We start from the raw sequence: 20,301 nt of genomic DNA on the forward strand, positions 1-20,301 counted from the left end.
GAGGTTCAACAGACCTAAAGCACCGTTCAAACCGGTGGAAAATTGGTATAATACGTCGGTGAAACCGTCATAATAAATTGGTATATTGGTAATACCGGTATAATTTATTGGCTTGAGATGTAAAGGCAGTGTTTTCCGCCCGCCAGTACACTCGACCGTAAAACACCAGCCTTACTCACTTTACACCGCTTTTTCACTAGATCTTAGCCTTTTGCGTACAGAATCAATTTCACCAGAATCGCTCTTACGGTAGGATTCATGTCCCACATGAAACTCAAGCGTTGTTGTTACAGTCAGACGTAAACAAAACATTTTTTTCAAATACGGTAGGATTCATGTGAGACATGAAACCTCCGAAAAGCGATTTGTGGTAGGCTTCATGTCACACATGAAATTGTTCCCATATTTTATTTAAATCTATTGTACCCATACTTGTCCCTACTGAAAAATAAATAAAATAAAGTAGGTACTGTTTATACGATTGTGTTTGCAGAACCCTGGATACGATCTATATCTCGTAGTCACAACAAGAAATACTTCAACAACCCTATCACCAGAGTATCCAAGTTTGAAATGGACCCTGATGCTTGTGCCAGTTTTGTGTAAGTGCTCAATAGCTGGATGGTTTGTAGTTCGAGTCCAAGTCGAACCATTAAATTGAGCGAGGTTTTGTATTCGTAGTTTTGTGCAAGCTTAACCCATCTTTTGGGGCTGTTAGCAACAATATAAGACCTTGTTTAGACTGCGGGAGTAAAGGGACTTTTCAGTCTCGTTCTGGCAGGATAAACAAGGTATATTCTATTCTACAGCTTGTGCCAGTTTTGTGTAAGTGCTCAATAGCTTGATGGTTTGTAGTTCGAGTCCAAGTCGAACCATAAAATTGAGCGAGGTTGTAAAAATGTAAATGCAGTTTTTTTGTGTTATTATGTCACAACTTTGGTGCTCACTGCAGCATTGTAGGATTTTCCCAATATCTCAATAACCTTGAAATCCAATGTTTACCTAATATCATGCTGGCACCGGTCGCTATGCGCATTTATACGTCATAGCTACTCATTTTCCTCACGAGGCTGAGTGGGCCCCGCAACAGCCAGTCAGACATCTGGAAACATATAAAAAGTGGAAAAGCACCCGGGAAGGACGAAATATCTGGAGAAATGATCAAACATACAGGAATAGTAGGAAAACACTGGTTGTTCAGGCTATTCAAGAAGATTTGTACATCTGGAAACATATAAAAAGTGGAAAAGCACCAGGGAAGGACGAAATATCTGGAGAAATGATCAAACATACAGGTATAGTAGGAAAACACTGGTTGTTCAGGCTATTCAAGAAGATTTGGGATGAGAAGACAATACCGAGAGAATGGAGAGAAGGAACCACAATCCCATTATTCAAAAAAAGGAGACCGGAAAAAATGTTCCAATTACAGAGGGATAACCCTGACGTCACAGGTAGACAAACTATATGAGAGAATTATCGAACGTAAAATTAGACCAATAATCGAAGGAACACTGAATGAAGAACAGTACGGGTTCAGACCTGGAAGATCCACGAATGACCTGATATTCACCATTCGCCAACTTACGGAAAAACACTACGAGTATGACGAACCACTCTAGATGTCGTTCTTAGACATAAAAAAGGCATTTGACGCCGTAAAACGATCAAAAGTATGGGAAGCACTAGTGAAAATAGAAATCCCGAATGGCCTAATAGAAAGAATAAGGGAGACCCAGAAATCAATACATTGATTTCATAAAGTCAGATATAGAAAATAAACGAGGAGAGTGGGATGACATTGATAGAAACCGGAGATATGATGACAGAATATGGTGGAGAGAGTTTGTCCATCGACCCCGTCAGTAGATTGGAACGATATGGTTATGTATGTATAACTACTAATAATAGTAATATCGCTTTCTTAATAATTCAAGTGCAATAAAATTATTAATGGATAATGAATAAAGTATAGGAAAGCAAAATTTTTACAAAGGGATAGAAATATTAAAGGTATTTTGCTTCAGTCGAAGCTGTGCTAGGTGTAGGTGTAGTAACTTTTGTAGGACACAAGGGTAGTTCTTGTAAATATTTATCTAAAAACACCAGATAAATTTACATCTCCAGTATGATTGAAGTTCTATGTAAGTATAAAATATAACATGCTTATTTATTTGTTATTACCTACCTACAAGATTTAGCTTGTACATTTTTACTTTAGATTTCACGGTTAGGATAAGAAACGAATATTAATTTTGTATTAACACCACCTTATTGTTGGTTTTTACAAAGGGATAGAAATATTAAAGGTATTTTGCTTCAGTCGAAGCTGTGCTAGGTGTAGGTGTAGTAACTTTTGTAGGACACAAGGGTAGTTCTTGTAAATATTTATCTAAAAACACCAGATAAATTTACATGTCCAGTATGATTGAAGTTCTATGTAAGTATAAAATATAACATGCTTATTTATTTGTTATTACCTACCTACCGAGATTTAGCTTGTACATTTTTACTTTAGATTTCACGGTTAGGATAAGAAACGAATATTAATTTTGTATTAACACCACCTTATTGTTGGGGAGATTGCGTTGTTCATGTTATCTACTCCATTTAATATTGCTACATCATTTGTTTATTCCTATGTACATGCTCGATCAGATTATTTACCTAGTTTAGACCGTTGTCAAAAAGGAATAAAGGCAACTCATACTTCATAGAAGTGTATTACAAATCAAGAGACATTTGTCCGTGAAGAATTCAGCTCAGTTAACAGCCCGCTCCCACTTGTGATTTTCATCAGATTTTCTTTTTTCTTCGAATGTCCTGCAGGCTATGTAATATTTAAATGAGAGTGTTCCCACAAGATACGACAAGATTTTTACACAATTAGCAAAGGGCTCTAAATCTGGTGGCGTGTGTTTCAGTTTAACCGAAGCATGGGCGTGATCTGCAGCCCGATAGTGATCTCCTGGTTCGTCTCCACCATCATCAGCATCTACGAGCTCACCCGGCTCCAATCTCACCACGACCTCGACAAGCTTATCCGTGTCAGTTCCGAATTCCTCATGACTATGACCTGCTACTTCTACGCTTGCTTTGCGTCCGAGACTCTCGCCCAATGTGAAGCTAAACTTCGCCTGACGATGTACACGAGTGATTGGGTTCACTTGCTCCCCCGCACGAGGAGAGCAGTGCAGCTGTTCCTATCGCGAACACAGCGGGATGGGTACTTGAACTATTTCTCTGGGAGCGTTGTGATGTGCTACCGCCAGTACGGGCGGATCAACTTTATTCTAGAAGGATCGTTATCTAAAACTAAAAGCCACGGCTTTCTCCTATCCTGTTGTCACTCTCTGGTCAATTTCGGGACGATAAGATGTTGTTTGTTACAGTTCCCTCTTCCCTCGATGTCTTCCCTCTATCAAATCTCTTAGGGAGAATAAATGTCGAACTCTCCTAATTAGAATCTCTGATTGCGCGCTAAATCGAACCAAGGACCTTTTACTACTCGACGAGTAAAATATAGAGTTAGAGTAGACACTACTATGTAATGATTTATGTCCCTATGTATTTATCTATGTCTAAATGGTTAGATTTGCCATCTACCCATGTATTTACAGTCGAACCTGGATATAAGAGAATCCTGGATATGAGGGAAAATTTTCTGGGCCCTTCATGCTGGACCTCGATATAAAAGAAACTGGATATAAGAGAAAAAAGGCGGTCCCCTGGATCCTCTTATATCCAGGTTCGACTGTATTTACTTCTATCAATGTCTAAATGATTTGCCATGTGTATATCAACAATAGGACTATACTATGTTGTATGTTTGTTTAGCATTAGAGGCGAGTTTCGGCGTGATTTCAGTCTATTCCTCATCGTCAATTTCGCCACTTCTTGTTCCGTGTGTTTTTTACTTTCCTTACCCTATAGCAGTGCTTCTCAAAGTTGTTGCCAGATAATAATAGTGCTTGTTTACTCTGCTAGAAAAGGATGAAAGAGTTCCTTTGAACTGAGGGAACTGAAAAACGGAGGTCTTGAGGTCCCAAAATCGAAGAGAGAAGGACAGGATACGAGATTAAGTTCGCCCCGGGCAGGAATCGAACCCGCGACCTAGTACTTACAAGGGAGGCGGGCTACCAACCAAGCTAACTAGACTTGCACTACTACTGTTAAGGATGAACTTTTCCGCCAAGCAAGTGAATTCAGCTCATTTTGCCACTGCTTTTTTTATGGACGTCCACATTCGCAATGAAATAGAAGCAATTAAAATTTGAATGGAGAGAAGTTTAGTACATATTGTGATAACGGATTCGATTTCCACCCGAGGCGATAAGGTTCGTTCTCGGAACGGCTGGTTTTCTCCTGGCCTGTTCTCTTTATATTTAATTTTAGGACGAGAAGACACCTACCTTACAGTTTCCTCTAACAAACCTGTTTTTATTTCCAGAAAAAGCCAGCCTAGTTAGCTTAGTTGGTAGCGCGTCTGCCTTGTAAGCGCTAGGCTGCGGGTTCGATTTCCGCCCGGGGCGGATTTTATCCTGATGGGATAATGTTCGTTCTCGGAACGGCTGGCTTTTCAAACCTCTTGAAAAACCAGCCTAGTTAGCTTAGTTGGTAGCGCGTCTGCCTCGTAAGCGCTAGGCCGCGGGTTCGATTCCCGCCAGGGGTGGATTTTATCCTGTTGGGATAATGTTCGTTCTCGGAACGGCTGGCTTTCTCCTATCCTGTCTTCCTTCTCTCTTCGATATGTTATTACTTTGACCCTTCAATTTATAATTTTATAGTCAATGTATATGTATCATATAGTCAGAGTATATCACAAATATTTTCTTAAGACCTAATACCTAGCCTAGAATTAAGAAAATTGTACACACTAGACGTACCTTCGATTTATAATTTTATAGTCAAAGTATATGTATCATATAGTCAGAGTATATCACAAATATTTTCTCAAGACCTAATACCTAGCCTAGAATTAAGAAAATTGTACACACTAGACGTATACTACGTACAGAATAAAGTTCAATTTACTATGGAGAGAGAGAGAGAAATGTCAACCCTATCTAATGCACAATGCAACCATAATGGTAGGTGTGCGGTCTGCGGTTTCAGAAACAAGAGAGCATTAAAATCATAAATAATCAAGTTCATTTCACGGAAAATCAAGTTGCACAGATATAACTTTATTCCTTACATAACTGAACCTACTAGAGTTTAAATCAACATACGTCAACATACTCAGCAGACATATATGACTAAATCCTGTATCGATCATATTATGTTTAGAGATATGACCTTAACATTGCAAACTCTGCAATTATTGAAACACACATAACAGATCACTATATGACCGCATTCAAACTTCAAGTAAATAATATGAAACCCATAAATTCAACAAATCTAAAAACATATAAAGAAATTGATTACGAACTACTCTGCGAAAAACTTTCTCAAGTAGACTGGACTATAATAACTAACTCGATGGATGTAGATTTTACAGCAGAAAAACTAACACAGCCTATACAGGATGATGAAGAACAAGAGACGAGACAAAGAACGAACCAAATACCTAGTTGATGAGTATGGAGATTTACTAACGGAACCAGAAGAAATCAAACAGACATGGAAGACCTACTTCAGACGCCTTCTTAACGTTGCGTATGAAGATGAAGAAGAGGCTGAGGAAGATGATGGAAGGAGTAACAACGAGAATGAAGAGGAAAACCTTGATTTACAGAATGAAACAAATGAGGAACCAGACATTAGATGGGGAGATATCGATTACATCTGGAAACATATAAAAAGTGGAAAAGCACCAGGGAAGGACGAAATATCTGGAGAAATGATCAAACATACAGGTATAGTAGGAAAACACTGGTTGTTCAGGCTATTCAAGAAGATTTGGGATGAGAAGACAATACCGAGAGAATGGAGAGAAGGAACCATAATCCCATTATTCAAAAAAAGGAGACCGGAAAAAATGTTCCAATTACAGAGGGATAACCCTGACGTCACAGGTAGACAAACTATATGAGAGAATTATCGAACGTAAAATTAGACTAATAATCGAAGGAACACTGAATGAAGAACAGTACGGGTTTAGACCTGGAAGATCCACGAATGACCTGATATTCAGTATTCACCATTCGCCAACTTACGGAAAAACACTACGAGTATGACGAACCACTCTAGATGTCGTTCTTAGACATAAAAAAGGCATTTGACGCCGTAAAACGATCAAAAGTATGGGAAGCACTAGTGAAAATAGAAATCCCGAATGGCCTAATAGAAAGAATTTGACGCCGTAAAACGATCAAAAGTATGGGAAGCACTAGTGAAAATAGAAATCCCGAATGGCCTAATAGAAAGAATAGAACAGTACGGGTTCAGACCTGGAAGATCCACGAATGACCTGATATTCACCATTCGCAAACTTACGGAAAAACACTACGAGTATGACGAACCACTCTAGATGTCGTTCTTAGACATAAAAAAGGCATTTGACGCTGTAAAACGATCAAAAGTATGGGAAGCACTAGTGAAAATAGAAATCCCGAATGGCCTAATAGAAAGAATAAGGGAGACCCAGAAATCAATACATTGATTTCATAAAGTCAGATATAGAAAATAAACGAGGAGAGTGGGATGACATTGATAGAAACCGGAGATATGATGACAGAATATGGTGGAGAGAGTTTGTCCATCGACCCCGTCAGTAGATTGGAACGATATGGTTATGTATGTATAACTACTAATAATAGTAATATCGCTTTCTTAATAATTCAAGTGCAATAAAATTATTAATGGATAATGAATAAAGTATAGGAAAGCAAAAATTTTTACAAAGGGATAGAAATATTAAAGGTATTTTGCTTCAGTCGAAGCTGTGCTAGGTGTAGGTGTAGTAACTTTTGTAGGACGGATCGTATCCAGGGTTCTGCAAACACAATGGTATAAACAGTGCTTTATTTTATTTATTTTTCAGTAGAATAGAATAGAATATACCTTGTTTATCCTGCCCGAATAGGACTGAAAAGTCCCTTTACCCCAGCAGTCTAAACATTTATTTATATTTAATTGGACATAAATTAAAAGGGTGTGTCCAAACATAGCCGATACCAAATTACTTTACAATAAGATATACATTTAGGTTCATTTGGAGGTCAAGCTATAAATACAATAAGTAGGTATGTACTTAATTTAAAATAGTTTTCAGAAATTAGGACTTAGCGCAGTAAGAGCGACAAGTAATCTGGGGGTGATTATCAAAATAAATAAAATGATAAACATGCAGTAAGCCTGGCAAAATAATGACAGATAATGCACATGTGCTTGAAACAATGAATAGAATTATATAACACAACAGCAACATTTTTTTGCGCGAGAGTTAGAATGAAATAAACCAACAAAATGAAAAGTCCTTGAGTAAAAACAAGGAACTCATTTCATTTCGTCCATTCTTCCTTCTCTTCGCCTTTTACCGTCGTCATACGGGGACGTTTTTCGTCAGCCTCTCAATCAGTCCTACCTAGGGTGATTGCTTTGGGATGACATTTGGTTTTGGTTACAAAAAAATCAAGAGTGGATGCCCTTCGCACTCGACCTTTGCTATTTCTTTAGCAAGGGGAATTTCAGGCTGGTATCCTTCCTATTTAAAGTCCCCCAGCCAGACTATTTAATGTCATTCAAAGAACAAGATTATCAAATCCAATACTTACTGTTCTATGTCGGTAACTATTCGCTCCAAATCAAACACAGTCTTCATTCTAATCTGCCGCTGATTCACATTGTTGTGCTGACGTAAACTCTCTACGAACCGTTCACACTGTATACGTCTGTAAAACAAAACCATATAATACAATATTATATTTGAAACCCAGTCAGCAGACTTCATTCTAATCTGATGCTTATTCTCAAGGCTAAGAGCAAAGGGTTGACAGTCATTTTCCCATTCATAGAGGAAGGGCCTATTCTGGAATATGTTGTTGTTGTAGCGGCTTTAGCTTTCGTTGAATGGCGATAGCAGAATAGAAAAGATGTCTTTTTGTATCTGCTACACACCGGGGTGATGGTCTCTAGCTCTAGCCATGTTAAATTGGCTGGCTCGTCCTGAACCGCAGTCAACCATCGTGAGGACTTGTGCTTCATGAACTATCTCAATGGGAGCGTTGTGATGTGCTACCGTCAGTACGGAAATGTCATGAAGATGGCATACAGCTTTGTCAACTTTATGAACTTGATTTTTAACACCGGAGCTAAGCAACGTTGAGCGGGGTTGGTATCCGGCTGGGAGATGATCTGGGCAATCGCGTGCTGCTTTTCCGGATCCCAATTGGGCTCGAACCACCGACCTCCAAATTCGATATTCATCGTGCGATGCGATTAATTCTTAGCTTACCTGCGATGCGATTAATTCTTAAGGGAATACCTAGACCTAGGAGAGAGTAGAATAAGCATGATTAGTACACTAGAGTACCAGGACTTAGCTGAATACCTAGACGAGAACCCTTTGAGGAACTGCCAGCTTGCTAGGCTGGTTAGGGTAGGCTGTTCTCCTCCCTGTTTATAGTCCCACAGCCAGACGCTAGACGCTAACGTCCCCTGGGCAGACATTCTGGAATATGTTATTACTTTGACCCTTCAATTTATAATTTTATAGTCAATGTATATCTTATATTATAAAATCAAGATCCATTCACTCATTCACATTTCATATTCACACACTGATCGCTCTATCTCCTGAACCACAACACCTAGAAAGCTGAAATTTGGTAGGAATATTCCTTTTATGGTCTAGTGTGCAATAAGAAAGGATTTTGCGAAAATCTAAATCGATCCTGAGATATGATCAATTTTCGATCGCTAAAACCACAACCATAAGAAATACACAGCGTGCAGAGACTGCGGGAGAGAAATGTTCCGCTTTCGACCAACATTTTGAGTTTCGTTTATGTTTTTAGTTTGATAACTGCAGGTAATAAATGTCAACCCTATCTAATGCACAATGCAACCATAATGGTAGGTGTGCGGTCTGCGGTTTCAGAAACAAGAGAGCATTAAAATCATAAATAATCCAGTTCATTTCATTTCACGGAAAATCAAGTTGCACAGACATAACTTTATTCCTTACATAACTGAACCTACTAGAGTTTAAATCAACATACGTCAACCATTGTTTTACTTAACTTGAGATCTCTGTTTGTTTGTTTGTTTGTAATTTTTTATTATTTTCTACAAATTCGGCCATGCCTTTTCTATAAGTTTGGCCATGCCTCGGGATGAACTAGCGGGATTCAGGAATTCAGGTAGTGTATCATATAGTCAGAGTATATCACAAATATTTTCTTAAGACCTAATACCTAGCCTAGAATTAAGAAAATTGTACACACTAGACGTATACTACGTACAGAATAAAGTTCAATTTACTATGGAGAGAGAGAGAAATGTCAACCCTATCTAATGCACAATGCAACCATAATGGTAGGTGTGCGGTCTGCGGTTTCAGAAACAAGAGAGCATTAAAATCATAAATAATCAAGTTCATTTCACGGAAAATCAAGTTGCACAGATATAACTTTATTCCTTACATAACTGAACCTACTAGAGTTTAAATCAACATACGTCAACATACTCAGCAGACATATATGACTAAATCCTGTATCGATCATATTATGTTTAGAGATATGACCTTAACATTGCAAACTCTGCAATTATTGAAACACACATAACAGATCACTATAGGTCTGTTTTTCATTCCGACGTGGGTGCGATGCGAACCCGACGCGTGTTTTTCATTCCACTTCCCCTACTTTAGCGTCAACGCATTCAAACTTCAAGTAAATAATATGAAACCCATAAATTCAACAAATCTAAAAACATATAAAGAAATTGATTACGAACTACTCTGCGAAAAACTTTCTCAAGTAGACTGGACTATAATAACTAACTCGATGGATGTAGATTTTACAGCAGAAAAACTAACACAGCCTATACAGGATGATGAAGAACAAGAGACGAGACAAAGAACGAACCAAATACCTAGTTGATGAGTATGGAGATTTACTAACGGAACCAGAAGAAATAGACATCTCTACAGGAGGTTTGTCCTGACCATGATATTCCTGTTTGTATCCGGTATGGTAATGAATCCTTTCATCTACTCACGACACGATGAATCTGAATTCTTACTCCGGTTATTAGGTAGGCATCAATGATGTGAAATGTTTTCAGCTTCACCTGGGAGGCCCCTTGCCCTTTGAACTCCTCCACTGTCTCGCCATACACCAAAGTACCCGGACTTAGCTGAATACCTAGCGAGGTCTCTGATACCCATCGGTTTGAGTCTTCGCGATACCGGTAGATGGCGTGCTTACCTAGACCTAGGAGAGAGTAGAATAAGCATGATTAGTACACTAGAGTACCAGGACTTAGCTGAATACCTAGACCTAGGAGAGAGTAGAATAAGCATGATTAGTATACTAGAGTACCAGGACTTAGCTGAATACCTAGACCTAGGAAAGAGTAGAATAAGCATGATTAGTATACTAGAGTACCAGGACTTAGCTGAATACCTAGACTATGGAGAATATTTTCTACTACGGGATCCGCAGTGCGTTCTTCATAACTATGGTGGCCCAAATCCTCACTATAAGTGGCGAAGGCTTCTCCCATGTCGATCACTCTGGCTATACGTCCGTGCCTTACGTCCACTGGTGCCCTCATGCTCTACATAGCGGTCCTAGTGTTCAACCTTCATGTACACCGTGTACAACACTTGACCACCCTTGTAGAAACGTTCACGCTTCACGACCGGAAGGTCGACCATCTGGGCAAATTGCGTACTGCTTTTTTAGATCCCATTTGCACTCGAACCACCAACATCCAATTCGATATTCACCGTGTTCACTACTACACCACCGACCTACCTTACTAATGCACCTTTTCAATAGTAAAGATGCGATGCGATTAATTCTTAAAAAAATTAAGAAGGCACAATTTTGCCAATAACTTACCTCTCTGTATAATGTAGGTGCGATATGTTTCTGTCTCCCAGAGAGTAGGCATCACTGATAGGGGCTGAAAAAAGGTTGGTCAAACCCACCATGAAGCTAAGCACCGTTGCGCGTGGTTGATATCCGTCTGGGAGACCATCTGGGCAAGTTGTGTACTGCTTTTTTATATCCCATTTGCACTCGAACCACCAAAATCCAATTCGATATTCACCGTGTTCACTACTACACCACCGACCTACCTTACTAATGTACCTTTTCAATAGTAAAGATGCGATGCGATTAATTCTTAAATAAATTAAGAAGGCACAATTTTGCCAATAACTTACCTCTCTGTATAATGTAGGTGGGATATGTTTCTGTCTCCCAGAGAGTAGGCATCAATGATGTGAAATGTTTTCAGCTTCACCTGGGAGGCCCCTTGCCCTTTGAACTCCTCCACTGTCTCGCCATACACCAAAGTACCCGGACTTAGCTGAATACCTAGCGAGGTCTCTGATACCCACAAACTTCACCTCACTATGTACACGTGTGATTGGGTTCACTTGCTCCCCCGCACGAGGAGAGCGGTGCAGCTGTTCCTATTCCGAACACAGCGAGATGGGGCGTACATGACCTATCTCAATGGGAGCGTTGTGATGTGCTACCGTCAGTACGGAAATGTCATGAAGATGGCGTACAGCTTTGTCAACTTTATGAACTTGATTTTTAACACCGAAGCTAAGCAACGTTGAGCGGGGTTGGTATCCGGCTGGGAGATGATCTGGGCAATCGCGTGCTGCTTTTCCGGATCCCATTTGGGCTCGAACCACCGACCTCCAAATTCGATATTCATCGTGCGATGCGATTAATTCTTAGCTTTGGTTGGTATCCGGCTGGGAGACTATCTGGGCAATTGCGTGCTGCTTTTCCGGATCCCATTTGGGCTCGAACCACCGACCTCCAAATTCGATATTCATCGTGCGATGCGATTAATTCTTAGCTTTGTGGTTGGTATCCGGCTGGGAGACTATCTGGGCAATTGCGTGCTGCTTTTCCGGATCCCATTTGGCCTCGAACCACCGACCTCCAAATTCGATATTCATCGTGTGATGCGATTAATTCTTAGCTTACCTGCGATGCGATTAATTCTTAAATAAATGAAAGCACTATGTTGCCAATATCAACTTACCTCTCTTCCTGATCCCTTATGTGCCGCATCCATTTTAGTTTAGGACTATTGCACTGTCTCTGTATAATGTAGGTGCCATATATTTCTATCACTTACCTCTCTGGCAGTAAAATTGTGATATCCATAAAATTGTGAATAAGTCGGAGCTTCACCACAAACAAATCGAGGTTTTTTAAATCTTACAAAGAAAAGTGAGTATCTACTCAATAGATATGCATCATATTTGACTGACGAAAGTCACGAGATTATCCTAGATGACATCATGATAAATTAGAATAACTACGAATAAAAACTATTATAATAATAGTAATATCGCGTGACATATTTCTATCACTTACCTCTCTGTATAATGCAGGTGCGATATATTTCTATCACTCACCTCTCTGTATAATGCAGGTGCGATATATTTCTATCACTTACCTCTCTGTATAATGCAGGTGCGATATATTTCCATCACTTACCTCTCTGGCAGTAAAATTGTGATATCCATAAAATTGTGAATAAGCTCTGAGCTTCACCACAAACAAATCGAGGTTTTTTAAATCTTACAAAGAAAAGTGAGTATCTACTCAATAGATATGCATCATATTTGACTAACTAAATAATCCAGTTCATTTCACGGAAAATCAAGTTGCACAGACATAACTTTATTCCTTACATAACTGAACCTACTAGAGTTTAAATCAACATACTCAGCAGACAAGCAGACATATATGACTAAATCCTGTATCGATCATATTATGTTTAGAGATATGACCTTAACATTGCAAACTCTGCAATTATTGAAACAAACGAAAGTCACGAGATTATCCTAGATGACATCATGATAAATTAGAATAACTAAGAATAAAAACTGTTATAATAATAGTAATATCGCGTGGTCAGGTATGACTGTAACCCAAGTACATGATGTCCGCTTAATAATTCAAGTGTAATAAAATTTATATTCAAACTTCAAGTAAATAATATAAAACTCATAAATTTTACAAATCTAAAAACATATAAAGAAATTGATTATGAACTACTCTGCGAAAAGCTTTCTCAAGTAGACTGGACTATAATAACTAACTCGATGGATGTAGATTTTACAGCAGAAAAACTAACACAGACTATACAGGATGATGAAGAACAAGAGACGAGACAAAGAACGAACCAAATACCTAGTTGATGAGTATGGAAATTTACTAACGGAACCAGAAGAAATCAAACAGACATGGAAGACCTACTTCAGACGCCTTCTTAACGTTGCGTATGAAGATGAAGAAGAGGCTGAGGAAGATGATGGAAGGAGTAACAACGAGAATGAAGAGGAAAACCTTGATTTACAGAATGAAACAAATGAGGAACCAGACATTAGATGGGAAGATATCGATTACATCTGGAAACATATAAAAAGTGCAAAAGCAACCGGGAAGGACGAAATATCTGGAGAAATGATCAAACATACAGGAATAGTAGGAAAACACTGGTTGTTCAGGCTATTCAAGAAGATTTGGGATGAGAAGACAATACCGAGAGAATGGAGAGAAGGAACCATAATCCCATTATTCAACAAAAAAAGGAGACCGGAAAAAATGTTCCAATTACAGAGGGATAACCCAGACGTCACAGGTAGACAAACTATATGAGAGAATTATCGAACGTAAAATTAGACCAATAATCGAAGGAACACTGAATGAAGAACAGTACGGGTTTAGACCTGGAAGATCCACGAATGACCTGATATTCACCATTCGCCAACTTACGGAAAAACACTACGAGTATGATGACGAACCACTCTAGATGTCGTTCTTAGACATAAAAATCTGGTGTGAACATCACACGACTTTCCTTATCCTATTGAATGATGCTTATTTTTATGTTCTATAGTAACTTTTACAATACATAGGTATTTCTTTAACCACGATCGAATAAACTACGGGCTAAAAAATTCCCGGAGGGACGATCCCAGCTTGTTAATAATAAAATTTATTTAATAAACAGTCACCGAGATCATGCAAAGCACAGGTTTACGGAAGCCAGATTGGGAAGACAGGACCATTTGGAGGAGGAAGCTTGTCGAGGCAATGGATTGACTTCGGTCTGAGATGCCACGGCAGTAAGTAATTTAATAAATATACTCACACGTTATTAGAAGTGACTAGATAGTCAAAGAAGTTGGCATCACTTTTCATTATATCCAATGGAACACATGACACGATATCTCGTTTGGACGTAGACCCATACCGGTCTAGCCGTTTGTTCAATTTGAACATGAAATCACGAATAGTATCACAGTCGGGACGTTTCCATTTGCATACGATGTATCTGGAAATCAAATTAAGAAAGTTTTAGGTTCGATGCCCGTCCAGGACGAATCAATTTCCCCCCAATCACAATTACTAGTGAAGGACGAAGATTTTTCCCGTTTATTCAAGTTTAACATTTAGACGCGTTCGACTGTACCTTGAGAACGGCAAGACTTGAAATTTGGTATGTATTCCTCAAGGATGCAACACGAAAATTTTGGTTAACATCGATACTGTGGTTGGCGGTATTTTGACCTCTTTTTTCGACATAATTCAATAGGATAAGGATGTTCACATCAGATTTTTTTTTTTTTTTTTTTAGCTCGTTTTTTTTTCCTTTCGGGGTGTGGCCGGGGCACTATTTAAAATCATATTTTTTTTTAGTTCGATTCTATTACCTTTGCGAGTTGGCAGGTCGACTAGTATTAAGCAAGTATTACATACCTCTCCGAGTTGGCAGGTCGACTAGTATTGGGTTTAAAGATGCACACTTGCTTGTAACTCCTGTACAGTAAATACAGGAGTCCCGCACTGAACGGTGTGAACATGTCGAATACTTTGCATACGAAATGACCCTCGGGACGTACTATGAACAGGGATACCAGGAATTGACACAGGTAGAGACGCTTGGACAGGATTTCCTGGATGTTTTCCTGACCTTCCACGGAGAACCCCTGGAATAGAAAAGGGAAGAATAATGGTCATGCTGTGTCTCTACGGAGTAATTAAACAAACGAAGTGAGTTCTAGAGTTTAACTTTTGAATTTAGTTTGTCTGTTGTTGTTCTTGTAGCAGCTTTAGCCAAAAGATGATGACAAAATAGAGAAAATATCTGTTTTATCAGCCATACACCAGGGTGATAGTCTCTAGCCATGTTTAATTGGCTCGTCCTGAATCGCAGTCAACCATCGTGAGGACTTGTACTTGGTCTTTAAAAGCAGAGAGAACCCTTTGAAGAACTGCCAGCTAGCTAGGCTGATTAGGTTGGCTGTTCTCCTCCCTGTGTATAGTCGCACAGCCAGACGCTAGTCTACTCTCTGTTTAACGTTCCCTAGCTAGACAAGTTACACAATTTTACTCACTTAAAAAAAAAGTCCTTAGATCTGTCGCACGCAATGCTCTGACTATCATAGAGGCAGCAAAAAAGCGGGGATAAATTTAGCAGAAGAAAAGTGAATGGAGTTAATCAACAAAAAGAAAATGTGGAATATCTCTTACCCCATCGGCCATCATGAAATGAACACCTCGTCCTTTGGTAGATTTCATTACAAACTCATGTAGACTAAGAATATTCTCTGGATCATAGACATCTCCATTGCCCTTGACACCTGCATACAATAAATAAAAAGCACAGCTCCTCGCACACAGGCAAGTTGTACCAAGGTGAGGAAGATGCTGGTACAATTTCACGTCATGGGTATTCTCTCCCTGCCAGGATATCACAGGAATCCTGTCTACAATCTCCTACACAGACATCTCTACAGGAGGTTTGTCCTCACTATGATAATATGATATTCCTGTTTGTATCCGGTATGGTAATGAATCCTTTCATCTACTCACGACACGATGAATCTGAATTCTTACTCCGGTTATTACATGACATTCCTGTTTGTATCCGGTATGGTAATAAATCCTTTCATCTACTCACGACACGATGAATCTGAATTCTTACTCCGGTTATTAGAATCCACTGGTGCTCTCATGATCTACACAGCGGTCCTAGTGTTCAACCTTCAAGTACACCGTGTACAACACTTGACCACCCTTGTAGAAACGTTCACGCTTCACAACCGGAAGGTACGCGTTCGGTGCGGACGCCTGGAGAATATTTTCTACTACGGGATCCGCAGTGCGTGCTTCATAACTATGGTGGCCCAAATCCTCACTATAAGTGGCGAAAGCTTCTCCCATGTCGATCACTCTGGCTATACGTCCGTGCCTTACCGTCCACTACCACTTATCAATGTGTGGATTCCCCTGCTAGATCTGAGTCAGCCTCTATGCTTCTACATTGCCTACGTATCTCTCCTGTACTGTATGGTTGTGTTCTACTTCATGGTGTCCAACTTGTTAACCATGTACCCGATCTATCTCATTTATCAACACGGTCAGTACAGAGTTCTCAACAAGTATCTATCCTACATAGGACATCGCGGTACTCGTCGGTACATTGTAGACTCCGGTAGACTGAAATACAGAAGGATACAGAGGTGCTATGTGGATCTGTGGAGGAACCAATACAAAGTTGTGGACACGGAAGGGCAAAGTAAGGAATGGCAGGATAGACTTGATTATAGCAATGTCCGCCAGGCAGTTCAGTTTCACCAGAAACTAATTTCCTTTCAACACAAGGTAAGTGTTTCAGTGGTAGGAGATTGCGTTGTTCATGTTATCTACTCCATTTAATATTGCTACAACATTTGTTTATTCCTAGGTACATGCTCGACCAGATTATTTACCTAGTTTAGACCGTTGTCAAAAAGGTATAAAGGCAACTCATACTTCATAGAAGTGTATTACAAATCAAGAGACATTTGTCCGTGAAGAATTCAGCTCAGTTAACAGCCCGCTCCCACATGTGATTTTCATCAATTTTTTTTTCTTTTTTCTTCGAATGTCCTGTAGGCTATGTAATATTTAAATGAGAGTGTTCCCACAAGATACGACAAGATTTTTAGATAATTAGCAAAGGGCTCTAAATCTGGTGGCGTGTGTTTCAGTTTAACCGAAGCATGGGCGTGATCTGCAGCCCCATAGTGATCTCCTGGTTCCTCTCCACTATCATCAGCATCTACGAGATCACCCGTCTCCAATCTCAGCACGACCTCGACAAGCTTATCCGCGTCAGCTCTGAATTCCTCATGACGATGACCTGCTACTTCTACGCTTGCTTTGCGTCCGAGACTCTCGCCCAATGTGAAGCCAAACTTCGCCTGACGATGTACACGAGTGATTGGGTTCACTTGCTCCCCCGCACGAGGAGAGCGGTGCAGCTGTTCCTATCGCGAACACAGCGGGATGGGTACTTGAACTATTTCTGTGGGAGCGTTGTGATGTGCTACCGCCAGTACGGGCATGTCCTGAAGATGACCTATAGCTTTGTCAACTTTATGAACTTGAAGTGAACCATGGCTTGGAGGTGAAATAATTTAACACTGAGGGTGGATTTCATCAATACCTTTTCAGTCCCTAGAAGGGCTGTTAAGCTGACAGGCTGATAGGGGCTGAAAAAAGGTTGGTCAAACCCACCATGAAGCTAAGCACCGTTGCGCGTGGTTGATATCCGGCTGGGAGACCATCTGGAAAAAAAATGTTTTAATCGAGAAATGTTATATTGTGAGGTACTTGTGTGTTCACAAAATTTATTTGGCCATTTATTCAAGCCAGTTTTCCCTACATAGGGATAGACCGGCAAACCGACTATGTTGCAATATCGGCCTAGTATAACTTAGTCTTAAGGATTTGAGGTCGGACTCACCATAATACGGTTCAAACGTCTCCGAAGGTCCAGCAAAGAAATCGTCCAGCTTAAAATCATGAGATCCTGTCAGAGTAAACCCAATGCCCTTGGCTCTCCACTTCTTACGATATAGAACATACTCTGAGAACCCACCCGGTCCAGCACACACATCAGCAAAATATAGCAGTTCCCCGGGACCCAATAGTGGAGACTGAAATAATAGGAGAAAAAATAATCAAACTCGAAATAGATCTTGAAGAAGAGAAGCAAAATCAAACAAGTCAGCCTAGTTAGGTTGGAGGGGAGCGCGCCTGCCTTCTAAGCTCTAGGTCAAGTGTTCGATTCCTGCCTGAGATGGACATTATCCTAGACAGATAAGGTTCGTTCTGGGAATAGCTGGCTTTCTCTTATCCTTTCTTCCTTCTCTTTCCGCTTTCAGGACGGTAAGACCTCCTGTTATTACAGTTCCCTCTATCAAACCTCTTCAAAAAGTCTCAATAAATTTAGGCCCTATTGGGCATTTGGAGTCCTTTTTCAGAACAAATTCTCCAGTTAACCAAATCAATTTTACCTAACGGGTTCGATTCCTGCCTGAGATGGACATTATCCTAGACAGATAAGGTTCGTTCTGGGAATAGCTGGCTTTATCCTATTCTTTCTTCGTTATTATTATTATCACACAATTGGATCAAACTTTATTAACAGATGGTAACAAAAAGTATATACATATAAATACAAAATAAAGTTTGATCAAGGGTGGGGTTAGAATGAACACTGACCCCATTTTCTCTGACAGGCTGGGTGAACATGGAATTGAGTCGTTTGTCCATATTGGCCATTTTCATAGCTGCCCGGTTTAGGAACGGGCCGTTCTTGATCATAATGAATACTCACCCCATTTTCTCTAACAGGCTGGGTGAACATGGAATTGAGTCGTTTGTCCATATTGGCCATTTTCATAGCTGCCCGGTTTAGGAACGGGCCGTTCTTGATCAGTTCGAACGGGTTGGATCTATTTCTGGCTCGGAAAAACTGGTCTCCCTCCAATTCATCGAATACAGTCTGAATATATATATTAAGGTTAGCCCCACCGACACCTATACAGGCAAGGGCCTCTTTCAAGAGCTAAACAAATGTTAACTTTTACTTAATAAAGAAATTTGCAGTTCCCCGGGACCCAATAGTGGAGACTGAAATAATAGGAGAAAAAATAATCAAACTCGAAATAGATCTTGAAGAAGAGAAGCAAAATCAGTAGAGAATGACAATGAAATAAAATACAACAGGTAAAGATAGGTAGTAGTAGAGACATTATGAAAGTAATTGTGATAAGGAAAATAGAACAGTAGGGACAAGTATGGGTACAATAGATTTAAATAAAATAGAAAAAGTAAGTGAGTCTCCAGATAGTTACTTAACCCACGAATACTGACTTTTTTTTCAAGAGGTTTTACCTTTGGTGGCGTTGATGAAGATGAGACCCGTGGCTTCACTGTATTGACCATCACCCATGTCCACACCTAGCTTGGTATTGACGCGTTCGGTGCGGACGCCTGGAGAATATTTTCTACTACGGGATCCGCAGTGCGTGCTTCATAACTATGGTGGCCCAAATCCTCACTATAAGTGGCGAAAGCTTCTCCCATGTCGATCACTCTGGCTATACGTCCGTGCCTTACCGTCCACTACCACTTATCAATGTGTGGATTCCCCTGCTAGATCTGAGTCAGCCTCTATGCTTCTACATTGCCTACGTATCTCTCCTGTACTGTATGGTTGTGTTCTACTTCATGGTGTCCAACTTGTTAACCATGTACCCGATCTATCTCATTTATCAACACGGTCAGTACAGAGTTCTCAACAAGTATCTATCCTACATAGGACATCGCGGTACTCGTCGGTACATTGTAGACTCCGGTAGACTGAAATACAGAAGGATACAGAGGTGCTATGTGGATCTGTGGAGGAACCAATACAAAGTTGTGGACACGGAAGGGCAAAGTAAGGAATGGCAGGATAGACTTGATTATAGCAATGTCCGCCAGGCAGTTCAGTTTCACCAGAAACTAATTTCCTTTCAACACAAGGTAAGTGTTTCAGTAGTATGAGATAGCGTTATGAATGTAATCTTCTCCATTTAATAGTGTTACATAACTTACCCATTTCCTACATGCTGGACCAGATTATCATTTTAGTTCTTTATTATTTATCCACCTAGCTTAGACCGTTGTCAAAAAGGTCTAATGCATCTAGACATTTTTTAAAAGGCACCTCTTGTCCCTGAATAATTCAGCACAGTTAAGAGCCCGTTCCCACTTGTCGTGAGTTTCATCCGATCCCCCCCCCCCCCCCCCCCCTTCGCTATCTGAA

At 40.0% G+C, this 20,301-nt stretch overlaps 2 protein-coding genes across 2 annotated transcripts in view; one reads left to right on the top strand and one right to left on the bottom strand.

The window, feature by feature from the left end:
* Positions 1–9,863: 9,863 nt before the first annotated feature.
* LOC103524416 (cap-specific mRNA (nucleoside-2'-O-)-methyltransferase 1) overlaps positions 9,864–20,301 on the bottom strand; it is a 34,520-nt gene continuing 24,082 nt past the window's right edge. The window contains exons 10-11 of the mRNA XM_026833517.1: positions 10,192–10,382; positions 9,864–9,872 (exon numbers count right to left, since the gene is read on the bottom strand). Coding sequence (XP_026689318.1) covers positions 9,864–9,872; positions 10,192–10,382 — 200 coding nt within the window. The remainder of the gene's footprint in view (positions 9,873–10,191; positions 10,383–20,301) is intronic.
* LOC113473972 lies at positions 16,149–17,750 on the top strand. Its single transcript, XM_026833529.1, has 2 exons — positions 16,149–16,823; positions 17,192–17,750. The coding sequence occupies exons 1-2, from the start codon at positions 16,173–16,175 to the stop codon at positions 17,594–17,596; spliced, it is 1,056 nt and encodes a 351-aa protein (XP_026689330.1). The 5' UTR covers positions 16,149–16,172; the 3' UTR covers positions 17,597–17,750.

The sequence above is a fragment of the Diaphorina citri genome, unplaced genomic scaffold (genome assembly GCF_000475195.1).
Source record: "Diaphorina citri unplaced genomic scaffold, Diaci psyllid genome assembly version 1.1 scaffold98, whole genome shotgun sequence".
In the NCBI taxonomy this organism is placed as follows: Eukaryota; Metazoa; Arthropoda; class Insecta; order Hemiptera; family Psyllidae; genus Diaphorina; species Diaphorina citri.

Bases quoted from the DNA above. Each gene is read 5' to 3' on its own strand.
- LOC113473972 (XM_026833529.1), top strand. From the start codon at position 16,173: ATGATCTACACAGCGGTCCTAGTGTTCAACCTTCAAGTACACCGTGTA. The intron at 16,824-17,191 runs GTAAGTGTTTCA...CGTGTGTTTCAG, and splicing joins TAATTTCCTTTCAACACAAG to TTTAACCGAAGCATGGGCGT.